This window comes from Papio anubis, chromosome 5 (assembly GCF_008728515.1).
Source record: "Papio anubis isolate 15944 chromosome 5, Panubis1.0, whole genome shotgun sequence".
NCBI classification, from domain to species: domain Eukaryota; kingdom Metazoa; phylum Chordata; class Mammalia; order Primates; family Cercopithecidae; genus Papio; species Papio anubis.
The window spans coordinates 140,145,216-140,165,979 of NC_044980.1; the positions used below are offsets into that span (position 1 = coordinate 140,145,216).

At 44.6% G+C, this 20,764-nt stretch overlaps 1 protein-coding gene across 3 annotated transcripts in view; it reads right to left on the bottom strand.

The window, feature by feature from the left end:
• Nucleotides 1–20,764, bottom strand: part of DPYSL3 (dihydropyrimidinase like 3) — a 114,832-nt gene that overhangs the window by 55,427 nt on the left and 38,641 nt on the right. Inside the window, exon 1 of one of the 3 annotated variants that reach the window (XM_009209335.3) lies at nt 7,585–7,604. The exons of 1 other annotated variant lie outside the window; for it this stretch is intronic. Coding sequence is in view for 1 of the 2 variants with exons in the window: in XM_003900312.5 (XP_003900361.2) it covers nt 6,962–7,369 (408 nt within the window). In the remaining variant the exon portion in view is untranslated. Of the gene's footprint in view, nt 1–6,961; nt 7,418–7,584; nt 7,605–20,764 lie in introns of those variants that run through there. One more of the 3 variants, XM_003900312.5, reaches the window with a different exon arrangement.

Genomic DNA, 20,764 nt, shown 5'->3' on the forward strand with positions numbered 1-20,764 from the left:
TTGCAGTAAGAGAAATGATGTCTTTGTTGCAGGCAATAAGTATCCAGGTAGGCTCCTGAAACAAGCTCAGAATGAGCCCAGATGCAGAATCTGGAAGAAAGAGAGGATTGGAGGCCAGACAAGAAAGAAGTCGAAGTGATGGATGGACTTTCTGGCACATGTGCCCAGGTCAGGCCCTGGATTACAATGACTTGCTTGTTCTGCTAAAGAGCTGTCATGTTTCTCTTGGCCCAGTGATCCTATGCCTTAGAGTGTGGCCTTATTTAGAAGTTAATATTCTAGAAAATTGTCAAACGGAAGATTATGTACAAGAACAAATTGGTATACTTTCAGGTGATCTCTCTCGAAATCATTCCTGCAGGTAAGTGTTAAATACACCCAGTCATTCAGCAAATACAGAGGGCCTAATATGTGACAACCAAAGATTAAGTGCTGGAGATTCAGTGGTAACAAAACAAAAACCATCCCTATCCTCATGGCATGTACATGGCATGATTGGGCCTTTGAGGGTAGATTATTTCCATTGGATGGCAGTCATCATATTTAAAATATTAGCAAGAGCAGCTGAAAAAAGAGCTTGGTGAGCAGATACAGACGCCGAGTTGTTTTCGATTTGTTTTCTTGTTTGTTTGGCCAGTCTAGATTTTGGGCACTTATCGCTTTCATGCCCTTATCAATAGTAGCCTTATCCTAAAGAAAGACTGTATGTGACAGCAAATGAATCATGATATCACTTTAATAATGCTCATCTGAATTAATACTAACGCTCTGCCAGGCAGAAGATCTATCAGTCATTATTAGTCCATCTCTCCTCTGCACAAAATCTATTAATTAAGTCTACTCCCTGAATGAGAAAAAGGCTGGGACTTTAAGTGTAAAAAGCAACCAAAGCCCCTTATATACAATACAGATGTTGGCTGGTCCCTCTGAGTTTCAGCCAACAATGGCTGCTCTCATCCACTTTCTCCCTACTCTATATTCCCTCACAGGAAGGGCTTAGAACTCCTCTCTGTGAATTTGGAACAAAGTGAGGAGGGGCTGGCTCACAGGGTCATTTGCACTGGCAGGGACCTCAAGGAGCATCTGGTTCAATGCCCTCATTTTACTGATACAGAATCTGAGAAGGATAATAAGGGTTTGCCCAAAGTGACAAGTAAATTAAAGGCAAAGGCAGGCCTGAACCACAGTGTGCTGATACTCCCTCCAGCGTTCGCTTCCTTATTCCGCATCCAAGAACAAGAGGGCTCCTTTGCTCCACTAGTCCAAGGAACTCTTCTCTTAAAAAATAAAATCTCATTTTACCCTTAAAATCTCATTGTCCAGCACTTCCAGAGAAAAGAAGTAGTAATTAGGCCATGAGAAATGTTGTCCTTGAATTCCAGATGTTCCAAATAGGTTCCTGGACCATTCTACTGTGGAGCTTCCCCATCTAGCTTAAAGTGCTGGGTGTGTCCTGCAAATGTTTCTCCGCGTGACTGAAAGGAAACAGACAGCCTGGCTATGTCTGGGAAGAAGACAGGGATAGAGAGTGAGAAAGGGCCTTAGACCCAGCTCTGCTCTGAAGCCAGGCAGAAAAATAGCATCTGCTTTTCCACCCTGTACTCATACATGCTCCTGGGCAAAAGCCAGAAGCTCACTCAGACAGCTGGCAGAAGCAACGCATGAACCACTGTCAAGAGGACACACAACTCACTTGTTGTTCCAATAGTGATGTGATAGGGTTGGCCAGACCATCTCCAATCCTTCCATTCTGTGAACACTGACCCACATTTAGGAGCTAACAGGTGTGGACAGCTGGAGATAATGGCGGGAGGAGGTAGTCACCTGTGCCTATGGAACTACTGCTTTCTTGCCTATGAAACTAATTTACCTCTGCAGGGATCAATCCCAGGATCTTGCTTTTTCAGCTGTGTGACTTTAGCCAAATTACTTAGTTTCTCTGAGCCTCCCTCCAGAACGCAAAATGATGGTTAATAACTGTAGCTATAAGAGTTGCTGTGAGTTAAATGAGATAATCCATGTAGCTTTCACTAAGACAGTTAACAATAATAACTCCACCATGCTTAGTCCCGTATTTCTTACCACTGAGTTCCCTACAATCTAATTAACAGAAGAAAGTTCCTCAAGAAAAGTAGTTTTTATACTGGGCTTCATGTAGGGACTGGAACCAAAAGAAGAGGCCAAGTTGAGAGGCTCATTCTATTCCACCAAACTAGCTTTGGCTTTTTTTGAGGGGTGGGAGGATACCTGTGTTTCATATATTGAAATAAGCATATGTTGATGAAAGAGGGACTTCACAGCAAAAGGAGTCTGAAAATACAGGAGTCTATTTATCTGGGTTTTCCAAGGTCCTTTATTTGTTTCTCATTTGCCTAGAGAAAGTGGGAGAAAAGGCAAAGTTGAGCATTGATTTGAGGAGGGAGAAACCAGGGAACAGTTCACCTCTCCTATTAACATCCATCACGGGCTTGGGCTGGGCGCGGTGGCTCACACCTGTAATCCCAGCACTTTGGGAGGCCGAAGAGGGTGGATCACCTGAGGTCGGGAGTTCGAGACCAGCCTGACCAACATGGAGACAAGATCAGCCTGACCAACATGGAGAAAGCCCATCTCTACTAAAAATACAAAATTAGCTAGGCATGGTGATCCAATCCCAGCTACTCAGGAGGCTGAGGCAGGAGAATTGCTTGAAGCTGGGAGGCGGAGGTTGCTGTGAGCTGAGATCGAGCCACCACTGCACTCCAGCCTGGGCAACAAGAGCAAACCTGTGTCTCAAAAAACAACAAACAAACAAACAAACAAAAGAGGTAATGACATATTCAAATCTCCTGTCTTGTTCTGATTAGATGCACGGATTTCATCAAAGGATGAAAACATTTACACCCCAGAGACCCATTCCTACTATTGTAAACATTTTGCAGTTTTTCAAATGTAATAAGCAAAAACAAATGGCCCTATAAAATACGTCAATAGGTAAAGAACAGAGGACCAATTAGGACAGAAGATTTTTTTTTCTTTTGGTTGTTGTTCTTTTCAAATTTAGTTTTTTTTCCCCCCCAACTGAAGAAAAAAGAGCAGACAAGCCACTAAAACACGAGTTATGAAGAAACAGCTGAAAGGATCTTCATAACCTGTGTCACTCTAGGCTACAAGCTGATCAGCACTAAAAAATGACACAGGGCCGGGCGCGGTGGCTCCAGCCTGTAATCCCAGCACTTTGGGAGGCCGAGACGGGCGGATCACAAGGTCAGGAGATCGAGACCATCCTGGCTAACACGGTGAAACCCCGTCTCTACTAAAAAATACAAAAAAAACTAGCCGGGAGTGGTGGCGGGCACCTGTAGTCCCAGCTACTTGGGAGGCTGAGGCAGGAGAATGGCGTAAACCCGGGAGGCGGAGCTTGCAGTGAGCCAAAATCCGACCACTGCACTCCAGCCTGGGGGACAGCGCGAGACTCCGTCTCGAAAAAAAAAAAAAAAAAAATGACACAGAGTTCAACTAATTTAGGAAAATTCCCTCTATTCAGGTTAAGGGAGAGTCTCTGTATCAAAAGTTCAAAGGCAGTCTAATGGCCTGTATCGGACTGTCAGAGATGACAAGCATAAAATTCTTGGGAACACTGTAACGTAACTAAACAACAACAACAAAAGTTTTTATATAACACTGTTTATTTTTGTTTTGGAAAACTCTTATTTAAAAAAAATCATTTCCTAAGTAGTCTCTTTCTAACCAGACCATTGTCAAATCTTCTTTTATTAATTTCCACATTCCAAAGTAGTTGAGATTTTATAAATATAAATCAGCGTCTGCTCTCTTGAACACATCCAGAGTTCACAGACCACTTTCATGGCCACTGTTTGAGCCTCTTAGTAGTTCAGTGCAATAAGCAGAAACGCTTTTTATTTATAAACTGAGGGTCTTGCCACATAGACTTGAATTCTCTCAGGAAATCTATTTCTTCAGAATTCCTCCCAGGGCCCAGCTGGACTGGTCACAGCTAGTAAGTAATGTTCGAGGCTCTTTGTATACCTGAGGCCTTCTCCTAGTATTTGAGGAAAAGGAATAACCTGGCTAAGAATCAGCACATACCTGCTCAAAATTTAAAGTAACAAACGAACACTTTAGGCAGGGCCTGGGCTAAGACTTCCATGATCAGATATCTAAGATGCTTTCCATTCCTAAGCATTTGCTATTTTTCTTCTGTCTTTTACCCTGGAATTTCCCTTTCAAGATGCCTTACACAGACAGAGCTGGTTTTCCGTGACTCCTCTTCTTTTGGTTTCCTCAACTCTAGTTCTCCATCTCCTAATATTTTCCTCTCATTCTTAAATGACAACCATTGAAGCAAGAGGAATGCGTAGATCCAAAGGTGGGATTGCATTTGTCCCTTCCTCTAGTTCTAGGCTCCCAGCTTAACTGCTACAGAGATCTGGGTGTTACTCCAGTTCATAAGGTCCCTTCATTTCTCCAAAAAAGAAAATAAATTCCAGTGGCACCTATGACATTCACAATTACCCCTTTCAAGGGAGATCACAGAGCTCTGACTACATACCTTAGACTGAACTTTGCAAGTTGTATTCCTAACTGGGGATTTGTCTTCCAGCAATTCCCAAATATCACACACACAACCAAACTTTCAATGCAACAGAAATGCATTATCTGCAAGACAATGTTTACAGAAATCCAAGTAGAGTTGCAAAAGACCAGTTCTCTGTCATTTGTCTCCTAGAGGGAATTCTGGAGCTGTTTCCACAACTTTCAACATCTCAGCTGCACAAGCCTCCAGGAGGCAGCTGCTGCACCACGGCAGCCTCAGCTTTGAAGCCAGACAAGGCCTAGGTTTGATTGCCAGCTTTGCCCCAATATTCTCACCAGGCAACTCTAAATAACTGACTTCACCTAACCATATTTCAGTTTCCTTCCTTAACTGGGAAATGATTATCTGTGGAGGTTCTAATACGAAAATACATATAAAATACTGGAACCTAAGTGCCTAAGTATTAGGGTCTGGCCCAGTCCTGTGGTCAGCTTCAAGTTGTAACGTATGTCAGAGGAAAACAGTAACTGTAACTTATCAAAAGTTTCTACCTGTAGAATTGATGGTGACTGCTATTTCAAAAATGTGTTCTTATATATACTTAATATAAAAGGTAAGAAAGACCGTGTTATGGGATTTGTGGACAGTGACAAGAAAAATATGCCTCCCAGCAGTGGAGATAGTCTGGAAACCATTTGCCCTACCAATGCTGAGTAACAGTGATGGTAGAGGCAGAGGCAGAGACACCAAAAAGAGTGTGATGGTGAAGGACATGCATTTTTATTTCAGTCGGGTATGTAGGTTTAAGTCCGGCCTCTAACACTTACTAAATCTCTGACCATGAGCAAATTATTTTTTTATTTTCTAAGATTTTGCTTAACTTATAAAATAGGGGTAACTATAGTCCCTCTCAGACAGTATTGATTGAGTCCAGGATTCAACGAAACAAGGCATGTAAGGCATAAAAAAACATAATACCTGACACAAAATAAACACTCAACATGTGTGGGCTATTATTAGGAATACTTTTTAATCAATTCATCTATTTAAGTGTCAAATAAATGATTTGACAATAAAATGTACTAGAGGCAACAGAGGCTTCTTCCTGCCTGCAGAGGGGAAGATTCTGCATCTCAATAGCAAACGCACAGGATGTTCCAAGCCTAAGGGAACAAGTGCAAACAGACTCGTGCCCGCAACAAAACCTGGCGGACCCTGCAAATCAACTACTGTGGCAGGTAAAGCTCTGCCCTAGGGCGGCAGCAGAGCCTTCCAGGGGCCAGCTGATCACTTCCTTTGTTCAGCTTGCAAAGATGGAGTAGCCACCCATTCCCCCACTAACACACACACACACACACACACACACACACACACACACACCCATCTAATTCACTATAGACAAAGCACAACCGCACTGCTCTGTGCTAAACTAAAAAACGTTAGTTTTTATTTATTCTATTTTTGTAAATGCCCATCCCAGCCTGCCATATGTGCCTACTATTTGGGGGCATCGTTGCAGCGCATCACCACGGAATCCCAGCCTTGCTGGACGCCGGTGAAGATGCGGTTTCTGTACCTGATAATGGCACGTCCCCTCTCCACCCCGCCCTAGGCGCACCCTAGCGCATTTGACACCCGCCGGTCGCGGCGTCTCGGTCTTGCACACAATGGGTTGAACACTGCATGCACACAGCGTGCGCCCGCGACAGCAAACTAAAATCTGCTCTAAAAACTCGGCCTTTTCTTTGATGTGAGGGAGAAAAGAAATGAAAAATGTAAAGTGCATCGAAGGAACACACACACACACACAAAGTTGATCATTCCCACTGCAGCCACGTTAGCTGTCCAGTCCCATAAATGATACATTGAAATATGAGTCGGAGTGAACGCAGGCATGAAGGGGACACGGCGAGGACAGGTGGTCCAGACACCCTGCCACCCTCGCGGCGCAGGGGTCAGAGCCGTGGGGCTGGAGCTGGGAGAGGGGCGCGGTCGGGCTACGAAGTACCCCTGGGGAAAGGTGTCATCTCTCCAAACCCAGTCCGGCCGAAAGGATCCTTAGACAAAAAGCACACCTCAACCTGGGGCGGCACAAACCGACACCCCAGGCAGAGCAGGGGTCCTGGGAGAGCCGCGAGCCCCGCGCTCCTGCCTGCGATGGGAAGGGAGAATAAATAATCCAAACTTCTCCGCGCCACTGTTTGGGTTTCCTCTTTGTTTTGTTTTCCCCAAACCCCAGGGTCGCTCAGTCTGTGTGGCGCCGGCTGGACTGACCGCCGCGCTCCACCACCCGGACCCCGGGTCTCCGTCCCTCCCCGGGGACCGGGCCAGTGAAGCCGGCGGGATCCGAGCCGACTCCGCCCGCAGAGCAGCGGGCAAGGGGAGCGAGCGAGGAGGGAGGGAGCGGCGGCCGCCCGGACTCACCGTGATCCGCGGGATGTTCTTCTTGCCTTGGTAGGACATGGTGGCGGCAGCGGCTGCAGCGGCTGGCTCCCTCCCTCCTTCTGCTCCGGCTCGCCCGCGCCTATCCTCAGCGCACAGCGCCCCGAGATCAGGTGGAGTGAATGGTGCGCTGGCCGCGCCGCCGCCTCCGCCCGCCTCCGCCCCCCTCCCGGGCTCCCGCGGCGGCTGCCAGAGACAATAGTAAATCTCCCCGGTCCCCCTTTCACCCCCGCCCCCCCCACACGCACACCCTCCTCCACCCGCGTTCACGCCCGGGTTTTGTTTTTTTTTTTTCTTTTGCTGTGCCAGCTGGGACCCCGTAAGACAAGAATGGCTGATCTGCGACTCCTCCCTCTTCTCTCTTATCCCTATTGATTTTCCTCTTTGCATCTGCCTCACCCACTTTTTCTTTTTCTTCCTTTTTTTTCCCCCTGATTTGCGAGTGCGGCGGAGCCAGGCTGCTCCACAGCCACCAGGGGGCGCGAGGGGCTTTTCAGGAGCGGAGGCTGAGGCCCGGGGGTGGGAGCATCAGCTACGCCCTCCCGGCCGCGGAGCCGAGCCCCGGGCACCGCCGCCCCCAGCCAGCCCCTTTTCGGATCTCCCACCTTCCCTGCCCTGGTTTCAGAATGGAGAAGGTTCCTGGCTTCCCTCCCGGCACTCGCTCTCCTCCGCCATCGCGCGGGTCGAATGTGGCGACCGCGCCTTTGTTCGAGAGGAGGGCTGGGCGCCGCCTCTGCTGCTCGCCGGGTGGTAAACAGCGGCGCAGCCCCTTCAGACGCCGGGGACTGGTCCGACTCTGCAACCTGGCGGGCCTGCTGGGTTCCCCAGGCCCGGAACACACACACACATTAGAAAATGGAAAGCCGTGACTAGCTCTCAGAGGCTGCAAGAGGCACGGTAGCAGTGGACTCAACCATTCCCTATATTTTAAAAATATCCAAGTAGTATCTTGTTAAAGAAACTCCACTGCCTGAGTCTCAGAATCAAAGAAAGAACATGAATGCTGCTCTGTGAGTAAAAAGTAGAAAACACCTGTGGAGTGGGAAGGCAGAAGCCCAGACACGTTCCTTGTGTGCAGCCATGGATTTGGAGTAGAACTGCTATTGCTCCCCGTCAGTAATGAACCACGTGCACTACTCACAATCCAGAGTTTACTTTAGACAGGGCTGATAGACGAAGGTTTTTTATATGTTACAAGCAAAACCATGGCCCTTCGGCGATGGAATATATTGTCCTTTAGCTAAGGTTTTTTATATGTTATTACAAGCAAAACCATGGCCCTTCAGCGATGGAATATATTGTCCTTTAGCTACCTGCTAAAATCAAACGGTCAAAGGGAGACATATTTGGAGAGGCCACTGTGGGTGGGGTCTGAGTGGTGGCTGGGGGTGAGGGAGCTCCTTAACTCCAAGAAAAATAATTCCAAACATAAAATTTAAGGAACAAAAACAAGACTTGCTATGCAAAAAAAAATTATAAAACTCTTTTAAGACAAGTTTCCACCACTCCCCAATTGTCAATCTTAATGTCCTATTAAATAGAAATCCTGTATGTCACTAAGCATGACTAAAGCTGTGTTGAGGATCTTGAATTCACGTTTCCATAAGGCAGCCGACTGATGACAATTCTAGACATCTTGTCATTAAAGTGAAGGCGTGCTTGCAATAAAGAAACTACACAAGGCATCCACAGAAAGAGGATACAGAATACTCCAGCTTGGGCTTTCCATAAACCCGAAACGAACCAGACTGGTCACATAATCCAAGGACACACAAAACCCCCCTTAAACATTCTCTCTCAAGTGAGTTAATCCAAGCTTCTGGTTATTTATGGTTAATTGGACTGAATGCAGTCTTCACAAGAAAAGTCCACAGCAGTCTCCACTTTATTTCTGTGATACTCTGGAAAGGAGGATGAATGCCAAGCAAAGAACACCTCCCTATACTCTTGCAAAACACAAGGGGGAAAAAAAAAGACTGGGCCAAAGGCACGCCCTAAACATTTTGCTTTGTTCTTAAAGCGTAAGTACTGAGACCACTAGCCAAGAGTTGTGAAATTACAAAGCATTCTGGGGATTGGCATGCAAATGAGCAGGGTTATATTTAGAACAGAGTAAAAGGAGAATTAACTACATACTATGGAAACCAGCAGAGCTCTCTCTCTGCATCTTTCCCATAGATTTTACTGTCCCAAACTTACTGGAAAGGATCATGCACATTTTTCTCAAGAAAAGCAAAAATATGTAGGGGACATTTACAATCCTTAAAAAAAAAAAAAAAAAAAAAACCACTCCTGCTTTTTTTTTAATTTTACAAGTTTCTTTGCCTTTCTTACATCTGAGTTATCTCCTCCGTTACCATCATTATAATCCAGAACACTCTTTACTAACTACATTTATACCTTATTTTTGATCACTTGATTGTGTGTGTGTGGTGTGTGTGTGTGTGTGTGTGTGTGTGTGTTTCAAATAACAAGACTTGGTTAAGTTTTTTTGAGGTCAGGTTTGCATGCAAGAGGCCATGTTGAATGGCAATTGCAGTGTGTTGTTCTGGATCTGACTGCTGTGACCAGCCAGACACAGGAACACAGCAAATTGATTCAAGCTGTTGCCTTCATCAGAAATGTACAACAAACACTATTTTCCTTGTTTCATCCCCTTCAATTATCTTTCACTTTCTTGAACCAAAATAAAGCCTCTAAGATAAATTTGAAGGAAAAAGCCTTCCTTGGCTATAAGAAAGGCAGCCATCAACACAGGATGCCTCTGTGTCTGGCCAAGAGAGAGAAGAATGGAACCAGTATGGATGTTTTCCACAGTAGAATGACTCTGAATGGTTTTCCTTGGATACAAAGCAGTGCTTGGCTTTAGGTATCTCAGGAAACTGTGAAAGAGGGAGGTGAAGACATAGAAATAGAGACTTGATTTACAGTCCCAAAGAAACTTAACTTTGGCTACCACACCTGCCACACCCCAGATTTCCACACCTAAATCAATGCGTACTCCATTCCAGTTGCTCAGGCCAAAGGTTTGGCACCATCCTTGATTTCTCTCCTTCAGTCATGCCCCTACTCTCCATAGAAAATCTTTCGGCAAATGCTATTGATTCTACTTTTTTTTTTTTTTTTTTTTGAGACAGAGTCTCGCTCTTGTCGCCCAGGCTGGAGTGCAATGGGGTGATCTCGGCTCACTGCAACCTCTGCCTCCCAGGTTCAAGCAACTCTCCTGCCTCAACCTCCTGAGTAGCTGGGATTACAGGTGCCCACAACCATGCCCGGCTAATTTACTTTTAGTAGAGACAAGGGTTTCGCCGTGTTGGCCATGCTGGTCTCAAACTCCTGACCTCAGGTGATCTGCTAGCCTCAGCCTCCCAAAGTGCTGGGATTACAGGCATGAACCACCACACCGGTTCTATCTTTTAAATGTATCCACACTATGGTCTCCTCTTATGATATGCAAAGTTTCTTCCTGCGTTTAGCCACCATTAGCTATCACCTGAATTATTATAACCTCCTAACTGGGTTCTCTTCTTCACCATCATTCATTCATTCATTAATTCTCAAAATATTCACACAATACTTATCTTGTGCTTACTATGTGCCATTATTTTTCTAGGTGTTAGTGCAACGGAGGTGAATAATAAGTCCCAAATATCATGGAGTTTACTTTATATTCTTATTATCATATAATAACACATATCCTTATTACACCACCTGTCACTTGCTAGCCCCCTTTCCTGCTTTATCTTCATAGTACTTTTTACCACGACATATTAATTTTATTATTGGGTATTCTCCCCATCACCAGAATGTAAGCTATTCGAGGCTATTGGGATGTGTCTGTTTATTCACTGAGTGCCTGAAATAGAGCCCTGTCCATAGAAATTGCTCAATAATTATTAGGTGAGTGAATGTAAGAATTTTTTAAAATTGCATCTGGAGAAAGATTGAATAGGTGAAGAAGAACTTTTCTGGAACTAAAGGGCATGCAGTTAGAATGTAGATTTTACAGTGTCTATTTTTGCTTCTCTATGCATTTTTAGAGTTTCCTGATTCTAGATTTCAGAGCAGATGAATTAAGATGGCGAAGAATCACTTTGCTAATATGATACAGTCCAAAAATTTCAAGGCAACATATGGGCCAAAGAAAGGCTCAATAGAGTAGAATTGGTACGTGGGCACTGATTAGTTTTATGCCAATGAGGCTGATTCAGTCAGGAGTGGAAACTTTATGAGGCAGGAGAGAAGTAGGTCAATGACTCTATGAAAATTCTAGAATAGGCAACTCAGGTGACATTTATTGTTTGAGTGGAGGTCTTGCCCTTAGCTAGAAACAAGACTGGTTCTTCCACAGTCACTGAAGAGGAGAATATCTTCTCACAGAGTCCAGTAGCTGGGTATATTTCCTGGAAGGACTTCACGGAATTTGTCTTCTGACTCCATCTACTTTTTCTGCCATCAGCTAAGACCATCTAGGAAAGAAGGTATTGGGAGAGGGAGGAGGAGTTCATATGAAAATCATTTTCCAGGACAGTAAAGGAACTAGGAAAATATGGTATGATTATCTGGCAGTGTCAGAGGCGTGTTAACCAGAGCAACTCCATCTTGAAAAGGAGCTGTGTAAAATGAGGCCGAGACCTGAGACCTACTGGGCTGCATTCCCAGATGGTTAAGGCATTCTAAGTCACAGGATGAGACAGAAGGCCGGCACAAGATACAGGTCATAAAGACCTTCCTGACAGAACAGGTTGCAGTAAAGATGCTTGCTAAATCCCACCAAAACCAAGATGGCGACGAGAGTGACCTATGGTCGTCCTCACTGCTACACTCCCACCAGCGCCATGACAGTTTACAAATGCCATGGCAACGTTGGAAGTTACCCTATATGGTCTAAAAGGGGGAGGCATGAATAATCCACCCCTTGTTTAGCATATCATCACGAAAGAATCATAGAAACAGGCAACCAGCAGCCCTCAGGGCTGCTTTGTCTATGGAGTAGCCATTCTTTTGTTCCTTTGCTTTCTTAATACATTTGCTTTCATTACTCTATGGACTCACCCTGAATTCCTTCCTGTATGAGATCCAAGAACCCTCTCCAGACCTCTTAGGGTCTGGATTGAGACCCCTTTCCTATAATAGCAGCTGTAAGGATTCCCTCCAAATGGTGGCCATAAATTTAAAGAGAGACCAGTAAGCCTGGTTGTGGATGTTCCTCCAGCCACTTACAGTAGCATATGTGCAGGCAAGGAGCAGGTAGGGTGTGGAATTGAATGTGGGCTCTTTTAGATGAGTGCTAAGAAGGGAGAGAAAAACTCAAAGGAATTGAGGATGAAGCAAGGGATCTAAGCTGCTTAAGAGAGCAGGGAGAACATAGTGCACAGGGGAATAAAGGACAGTGAACACACTGAAGACTAAGTAAGATTATTCTCATAAAGCTCTTTGCACAAAGTAAGTCAAGTTAATTAAATGGCAGCTACCCCACTACTATTTTTAATGTATATTTTTTTTTGAGCTAAACTTGTTTATACCAGGAACTATGTCTTATTTATCTTTGTACCCCCAGCTCTTTTACAGTGCTTGGAGTAGAGCAGAATCAATTGGAAAAGGGGGAGATTGACTGAGCAGGCAGGGGAGAAAGTCCAGAATATTCTGTCCTTTAATCTCCAAAACACTTAAAATAAGGACCTAGACATTTACATAGTTTTGACCATTAAAAATATTTTTTAATTTCTAAAAATACATTTATGTGTTGCTATCTTAATATGAGAAAACATTTCCCCCTTGGTCCTGATTTGAAAAATTCAAAAAAAAAAGTTCTAAAATAAATATAGAAGAGTTTTGAAGGGGAAAATGTATATACTAAGCCTATGTGAAATATATAGGCTATTCTTATATTATATAAATAAACATTTAATCTTAGAGCTGCCAGTTAAGCATTTGGGTCCATTAATTTTACCTACAATCTAAACAAAGGAAATCTCAGTCATGTAATTCCAGTGTTACAGAATGAAAATCAAAGAGGTGATTCACCTGCTATTATTAGATGTCTACATATTGAATACAGAAATAAACTGGTAAACAAACTAACCTTGGATACACATAAGCCAAAAAAAAAAAAAAATTACAGCCACAGAAAAGTATTCCCATTGGCTGATTCCAAAATCAAGCTTACACTAGCTTAAGCAAAGGTATGCAATCCTACGTCTCCCTAGATAGAATTTCTCATTCTTTTCTTCAGTAGTCATTGAGTTTAAAGGATTCTGACCTGCTCCATCAGCTCTGATGGCAACTCATATCAAAGCCACAGGCTAGAGTTACAAGACAAGGTTACGAGAGGCCGGGCGTGGTGGCTCACGCCTGTAATCCCAGGACCTTGGGAGGCCAAGGTGGGTGGATCACGAGGTCAGGAGATCAAGACCATCCTGGCTAACACGGTGAAACCCAGTCTCTCCTAGAAACACAAAAAATTAGCCAGGCATGGTGGTGGGCGCCTGTGGTCCCAGCTACTTGGGAAGCTGAGGCAGGAGAATGGCATGAACCCAGGAGACAGAGCTTGCAGTAAGCCGAGATCGTGGGTGACACAGTGAGACTCCGTTTCAAAAACAAAAACAAAAACAAAAAAGATGAGGTTGCGAGAAAAGGATAAGCTATTGTATACTGATCTTCATCTCTGGCCCAGCATGTTAGACACACAAGTGAAGTTACATTCATAATGGGGGGAAAAAAATCTCGACAGCTCTGCCTTAGGCATCATGGGGAGAGATACTATGGTCTGATGAACTTATCTGAACTTCAGAAATTTTAGAAAATAGTTTTTTCTCCAAAGTTGCTGCTGTGAATTACCTTTCAGCAAGGAATCCCAGGTTTTTCAGCTATATATGTGCATGGGTTTGGGAAAGAAGAAAGTCTAATGTGTACCATTCCCCCAAAAGGTCCATGTCTTAATCCCAGAACTATGAAGATGTCACCTTACATGACAAAGGGATTTTGTGATTAAGTTAAAGATCTTGACATGGGGAGATTATCCTAGATTATCCAGGCAGTCCCAGTGTAATCACAAGCGTCCTGATAAAGGGAGGAGGGAGGCAGGAGACTCAGAAAGAGAGGGAGTTGTGTTAAAGAAAGCAAGAGTCACTGTGTCTAGACACCAGTATCTGTCTGTGTTTAGACAACCCAGGGTATTAGATGCAGTCATGAGCCAAGGAATGTAGGCAGCCCTGCTAACACTTTGAATTTAGCCCCATAGACACAATTTAAATTTTTGACTTCCAGAACTGTAAGAAAATAACTCTGTACTGTCCTAAACCTCTAGGTATGTGGTAATTTGTTACAGCAAAAATAGGAAACTAATATAGATAGTAATCAAAATAAAGACAAATGATCAGGAGACTGAGGGGAATCACTTCACTAAAAAGTAATAATCCCTTGCCCAAATTCTGGATCTGAGCTAGTTTTCAGGCTTGCAATCCATTAATTGAAGGAGAAGTCAGTTCATCAGTAGGAAGGAGCCTGCAACGCCATGCCTAAAGTTTAAGGTAATCTTGACTCCCACACAAGTACCAATAGGAGAATCATAATTTAGATGCCTAGTCCTCCTACAAGAGGTCTTATTGATACAGGAGAAAGAAAGAAATTACTTAGGCAGGTAGAGTAAAAGACTCCTCATCAAGGCTTCCCTTCCAACAAAAAGTTGCCCAAGAAATTATTTTTTTCGACCAAAAGCAGTCGAGAAAATCAAGTTGCAAACATAGATAAGCAGCCTGGAAGCTTGCACGGGTGAATGCTGGGAGCTGTGCCAATGGAAAAGGGCTACCTGGGGGCCAGGCATGGTCAACATGGAGGCACCATTTTCCCTTTTGTTACCATGTGTAAAGGAATAAGCAACATGGCACATGGCGCTAGCAAGGCAGAGAACCATCCGCATAAAAAATGGTTAGGGTCGGGGAGGCCAGTTTCCCGTGCCCTCTGCAATGGCATACCTAGTCCTAACCAGGTTTTCATGCCTTATGCAAATGGAACACCTGGTCCAACCAATCTTTTGTGCCCTATGTAAATCAGACACTGCCTCCTCAGGCTCACCTATAAAACCCCTTCATTTCACCATAGACCCAGAAAACCCATTTGGGACCCCTCTCTCTGCAGCAGAGAGAGCTATTCTCTTTCTTTTGCCTGTTAAACTTCCACTCTCAACCTTACTCTTGGTGTGTCCATGTCTTAGTTTTCCGTGGCCGTGAGACAACGAATCTCAGGTATCACCCCAGATAATGATGCTGCTTCACTATGGCCACCTACTAATGCCGCTGTAAAGTGGGAAGGGAGACTGGCAGATACAGGTTCCCAATTGACACTGATACCCAGAGCCGAAGTATCAACATAGTTCCTCTGTTAGAGTAGAGACATGTAAAGGCCAGGTACTGAGTGGACTCTTGGTCTACGTTTGGCTTACATTTGGCCTTTTGGGTTCACTGATCCACCTAGCGGTCATTTTCACAGACCACCACTGATTAATTGGAATAGACAATATTAGCACAACTTCCACTTTGGTTTCTTAGTCTCTGGGGTAAGAGCCATCAAGTAGGGAAGACCAAGCAGAAAGCTCCAAAACTGAACCCCCACCCCACCAAAGATAAGAGAGTAAATCAAAAACTTTGTTTTATCCTAAGGGAATGACAGAGGTTAGCAGTACAGTTAAAGACCCGAAGGAAGCAGGGCTGCTAGTCTCCATCATATCACCATTTAATTCACTAGTCTGGATGCCACAAAAGCCTGACAAATACCAGAGCATGACTCAATCAAGAGCCTAGACCTAAGCTGGTGTATTTTTCTAGAGCAAATGGCTTCAAGTACATTGTACATAACCACTGACATTGCAAATGAGTGCTGTTTCATCAGAAAAGAAGATCAAAAGCAGACTGCAAACTTGGAACGGAAAAGCAGTACACATGAACAATCTTGACTTAAGGCTATGTTAATTATCCTTTCCTCCACCATAATATAATCTGAAAGATCTAGATTGTCTGGACATCTTAAAGAACATCCCAGTAGTATACTTTATTGATAACATCATGAAAATTCACTAGATGAGCAAGAAATGACAAGTTCATTGAAGGCTTTGGTAACGCACATGAACTCTATCTAGAGAATGGAAGATAAAGATAAATCTACAAAGATTCAGGGGCCTGCTATCTCAGATTGGGCATGCCACAACTTCTTTCAGAGTAAAGGACAAATTATTGCATTAGGGAACTCCTCCTGCAATGAAGGAAGCACAAAGCCTGGTAGGTCTCTTCAGGTTTTAGAGACAACATATTCCATATTCCAAAATGTGTTACAGCCCACATACACAGAAGGCTGTCAGTTCTGAGTGGCACCTGGAGTAGGAAATTGTTCTGTAACGGATCTGGCTGCAGTGTAAATAGCCCAACCACTTTGGCCCTATGATTCAATGACTCCTATGGTATTGGAGGTATTCGTGGGAAGAGATGCCATGTGGAGGTCATACAAATACCAATAGGAGAATCATATTTAGACTCCCAGGACTTTGGAACCAGAAAAATTACACACTATCTGAAAAATAGGTCCTCTGGACCCTGGTAAAGATAGAAGCCTTTACCAGGGTCAAGTGACCATACAGCCACAAATACCCAGCATGAGGTTCTGTCAGGTTCAACATAAGAGCAGGTGGGCCTAGCAGCAATTCATTGCAGATGGAAGTGATGCATCCAGGATTGGCCATGAGAAATGCTAAGGGCATAGGTAGGCTACCTGAGCAGGTGATCTAGTCTCCCATGTCATCCATTACTTTTTGCTCCAGTACCTTTCTGTTAGCACACACCCGTGGCCCTTATGATCAGCTGATGGAGGAGAAAAAAATCTGAGCCTGGTTTACAGGTAGGCCATCTTGGTGAGTACAGCAAGCTGAATATAGACCATGGCCACATGACAGCCCCCATTCAGGAGTGGTGCCGAAAGACAACAATGAGGAGATATTTTCCTATGGCTTCAGACAGTGTGCCTAGCCATCTACTTTATATGAAAATAAAAAAAATATTGCTTAAGATTATATATAGACTCCTAGGCAGCATTGACTGGGGCCTGGAAGGGGAAAGATTAAAAGATCAAGGAAAAGAAGGTCGTGGGTAGAGGCAGATGGGTGGACCTACGGGAATAGGCATGAAGATTGAAGATACATGTATTGCATTTTTAATGCCCTCAGAGGGCATCCATCACAGAAGAGGCACTAAACCGTGAGGTACATAAAGTGACCCTGTTAGTTGACATCGGCCAGGCTCTGCCATCAGCAGCCCCAGTGTGGCACAATGGGCACATGATTACAGTAGGCACAGTGACAGGGCTAGAGGCAATGCAGGGAACCAACCAATGCTGATTCAGCTACTGGTGCTGTCAAATGTCTGTCATGCCAGCAAGAGATGGCAACCCCACTTCCTAATCTGGCACCATCCCGTAAAGATACATGCAGCCCCTTGGAGACAAGTTGAATATACGGGGCCCCTTTCATACTAAAAGGCACAGGGATTCATTTTTACAGAAATGAACACATTCTAGGCATGGATTTGCCTTTGCTGCTGCTAGGGCCTCAGTCAACACCACTATTTTAGGGCTTAAGGAATGTCTGATTAACTGGCATAGGATCCCGCAAAACATCACATCAGACCAACGGGCCCATTTGATAACAAATGAGATACGAGAAAGGCCACATGACCACAGGATCCACAGTTATATCAAATAGCATTTTAACCAGAAGCTACCATCCTGAGTATGAAGGAATGGCCTACTGAAGGGACAACTGAAGTGCCAGTTCAGAGAAGAGTCTGTGCAAGGATAGGGCACCATCCTCCAGGGTGCACTGGACATTTTACATCAATGCCCTTTATATGGTGCTGTGTCACAAAAGGAAGAATACATGAATGTAAGAACCAAGGGGAAGAAGCAGGAGTGATCCCTTTTACCTTCACTCCCAGGGACCCAACTGGGAAATATATGCTTTCCACTTCTGCAGTTCTGGGTTATTTAGTGCCCTTTCACCAAAGGAGAAATGTTTCCACCAGGGGGCATAGCAAGAATCCTACTGAACTCTAAGTTGCAGCTGCTACCTGTGTACTTTGGGCTCATGGGCCCAGAGTCTGTAAACAAGCAAGGAGAGTCAGCATCCTTGTAGGACCCTGATTATCAAGAGAAGGTAAGGCTGCTGTTACAAAATAGAAGAAAGGAAGAGTATGTATAGCACCTTTGTGAGCCACGTGGGTTCTTATAGGTACTACCTTGCCCAGCTTGTTAATGGTATAGACAAGTACATCAGCCATAAGGTACTTGAGCCTGAGAAAGGCATGGTGACCAGGGGCTCTGCCCCTTCCATGTCCCAACACCAGACAAACCATCTGGACCAGTGAATGTACTAGCTAAGAGTGAGGAGCATCTAGAATGGTCAGTAAAAGAAAATTAAGACCACCTGTGGAAAAAGAGGCCCTGAGACCTCCCAAGAGAAGTTTTTGCTCCCTGAACCTATACAAAGAAGTAAATCTGAGGCCAGCTGTGGTGGATTATGTTTGTAATCCTAGCTCTTTGGGAGGGCAAGGGGAGAGAATTGCTTGAGCCCAGGAGTTCAGGACCAGCCTAGCCAACATAGCAAGACCCTTTCTCTACAGAAAGTTTTAAAAATTAGCTGAATGTGGTGGCACATGCCTGTAATTCCAGCTACTTGGGAGGCTAAAATAGGAGGATTACTTGAGCCCAGGAGGTCAAGGCTGCAGTGAGCTGTGATCACACTACTGCACTCCAGCCTGGACAAAAGAGTGAGATCCTGTCTCTCAAAAAAAAATAAATAAATAACAAAACAACAACAATCAGGAAGTGAATCTGAGTTGTGTGAAGAGTGGTCTGTAGCAGACACTTGGTGTTCTACCCAGGTCCCTCTCTGTTTTTTTTTTAACAGCGCCTCGCACTGTTGCCCAGGCTGGAGTGCAATGGCACAATCTTGGCTCACTGCAACCTCCATCTCCTGGGTACAAGCGATTCTCCTGCCTCAGCCTCCCAAGTAGCTGGGAATACAGATGCCCGCCACCATGCCTGGCTAATTTTTGTATTTTTAGTAGAGACTGGGTTTCACCATGTTGGCCAGGATGGTCTCGAGCCCCTGACCTCAGGTGATCTACCCGCCTTGGCCTCACAAAGTGCTGGGATTACAGGGGTGAGCCACCACTCGCGGCCCCCGGTCCCTCTTTAAGACTAAGGCATTTATTACCGCGGGTGCTCTCAACCCTCAGCTGTCAGCCTTTTCTGAAAATTGCCCCCGTCTAAAGTATACCACCAACCCCGGGCATATGACCCGATAGTTGGTTAATGTGAGCACACAGAGGCCTGGCCTCCTAGTCAAAAAAGGGGAACAATTCTAAAGGGTTATCCCAGTTTCATGCCTGCCTATAAGGTCATATAAGGTCTGCTGAAGCCTTTGTTAAGACCACAACACGGCTTAATGTGTCCCTCTCCCTGATCCTTCTTTTTCTCTTCCCTTCTACACTGTTGATCCAGGAACACTCCCAAATAAACTTCCTTCATCCTATTCCTCTTCTCTGAACCTGCTTCCCAGGATACTCAGCCAGCAACAGTGAGACTGATATTAAATAAATATGTACATGGACAGACATATTTTATTTAGCCAGTGTTTTAAATGTTATAGATTTCACACTCACATTTATATTTCTTTGAAAATTAAGAGACCTGGCAATTCTGGGCTCACAGACACACATCAGTGCCCATTAACTAGAGTAAAATATTGGCTGCCTGTTGACAGAATATGTATTCTCCAATTAGCCATAATGTCTATTGCTTCCTCTTCCTTTACGTGGAGTTTGCTGCCATTTATTTATGCCCCTGCCTGGTTTATGGTAATCTGAATTTCTGACATCAGAAATTTGGAGACTGTTGAGTTATTTAGAAATTGGAGAACAGGGAGTCTGTATCTCAAATGTGAAGGTTGTTGTATTCTGAAGGAGTCTTTGATATCTGCTCAGAATTAAGATGGCAGTTAGTTATTTCCAGGGAACTACCTCCTTTCCAGCCCACCCTCACTCCACCTGCACTGAGCCCTAAACCACAAGACTGAATCCCGGAACTACCTGCACTCTCTCTGTTAAAAGCCTGTCTGAGAACATGTGCGGGAGCTGCTGAATCTTCAGCTAAGTGCAGTCAATTTCACCCTTGGGTGAATGGAAGCACATGTGATTGAGTTCAGATCCCTTCCTGAATAGCACAACAGTTTACTCCCAGAAGGATGTGAAACTTACTCCTGGATGGGGGCTCAGAACAGCAAGCCAACTCCTAAGTGCGAGGCTGCAATCCCACTTTGTATTTTGCAGGCTTCCCCTCCATCTACAGGAAGGCACTTTGGCTGTGTTGTCTGTGTTTTTCCCTCCTATTTCCTGTACTCAGCTATAGCAAATGCGCCAGGGCCATTGGCCTCATTAGTTCTGGCTCCCTGTTTTTGTGGGGAAAGCAGGGGTGGCAGAGACATATGCCTGAGGGTCTACACACAGATTGCACTGAGCAACTTACCCAAGGAGTCCTGGGATGAGAAACAGGCACCTCTAAGCAACTGGAGTGTCAATCAATGAGTACTTTTTGTTGACTCGGCCACCTGTACACACTGATCCCAAATGAGACCCTAGATTTCTGAGCTCAGAGGGTCCAATATTAAATGCTCACCTGGCCTCAAGCAGAGTACTTAGGTAAAGGGCCAGGCACTAATTTTTCACTGGAGACATAAACATA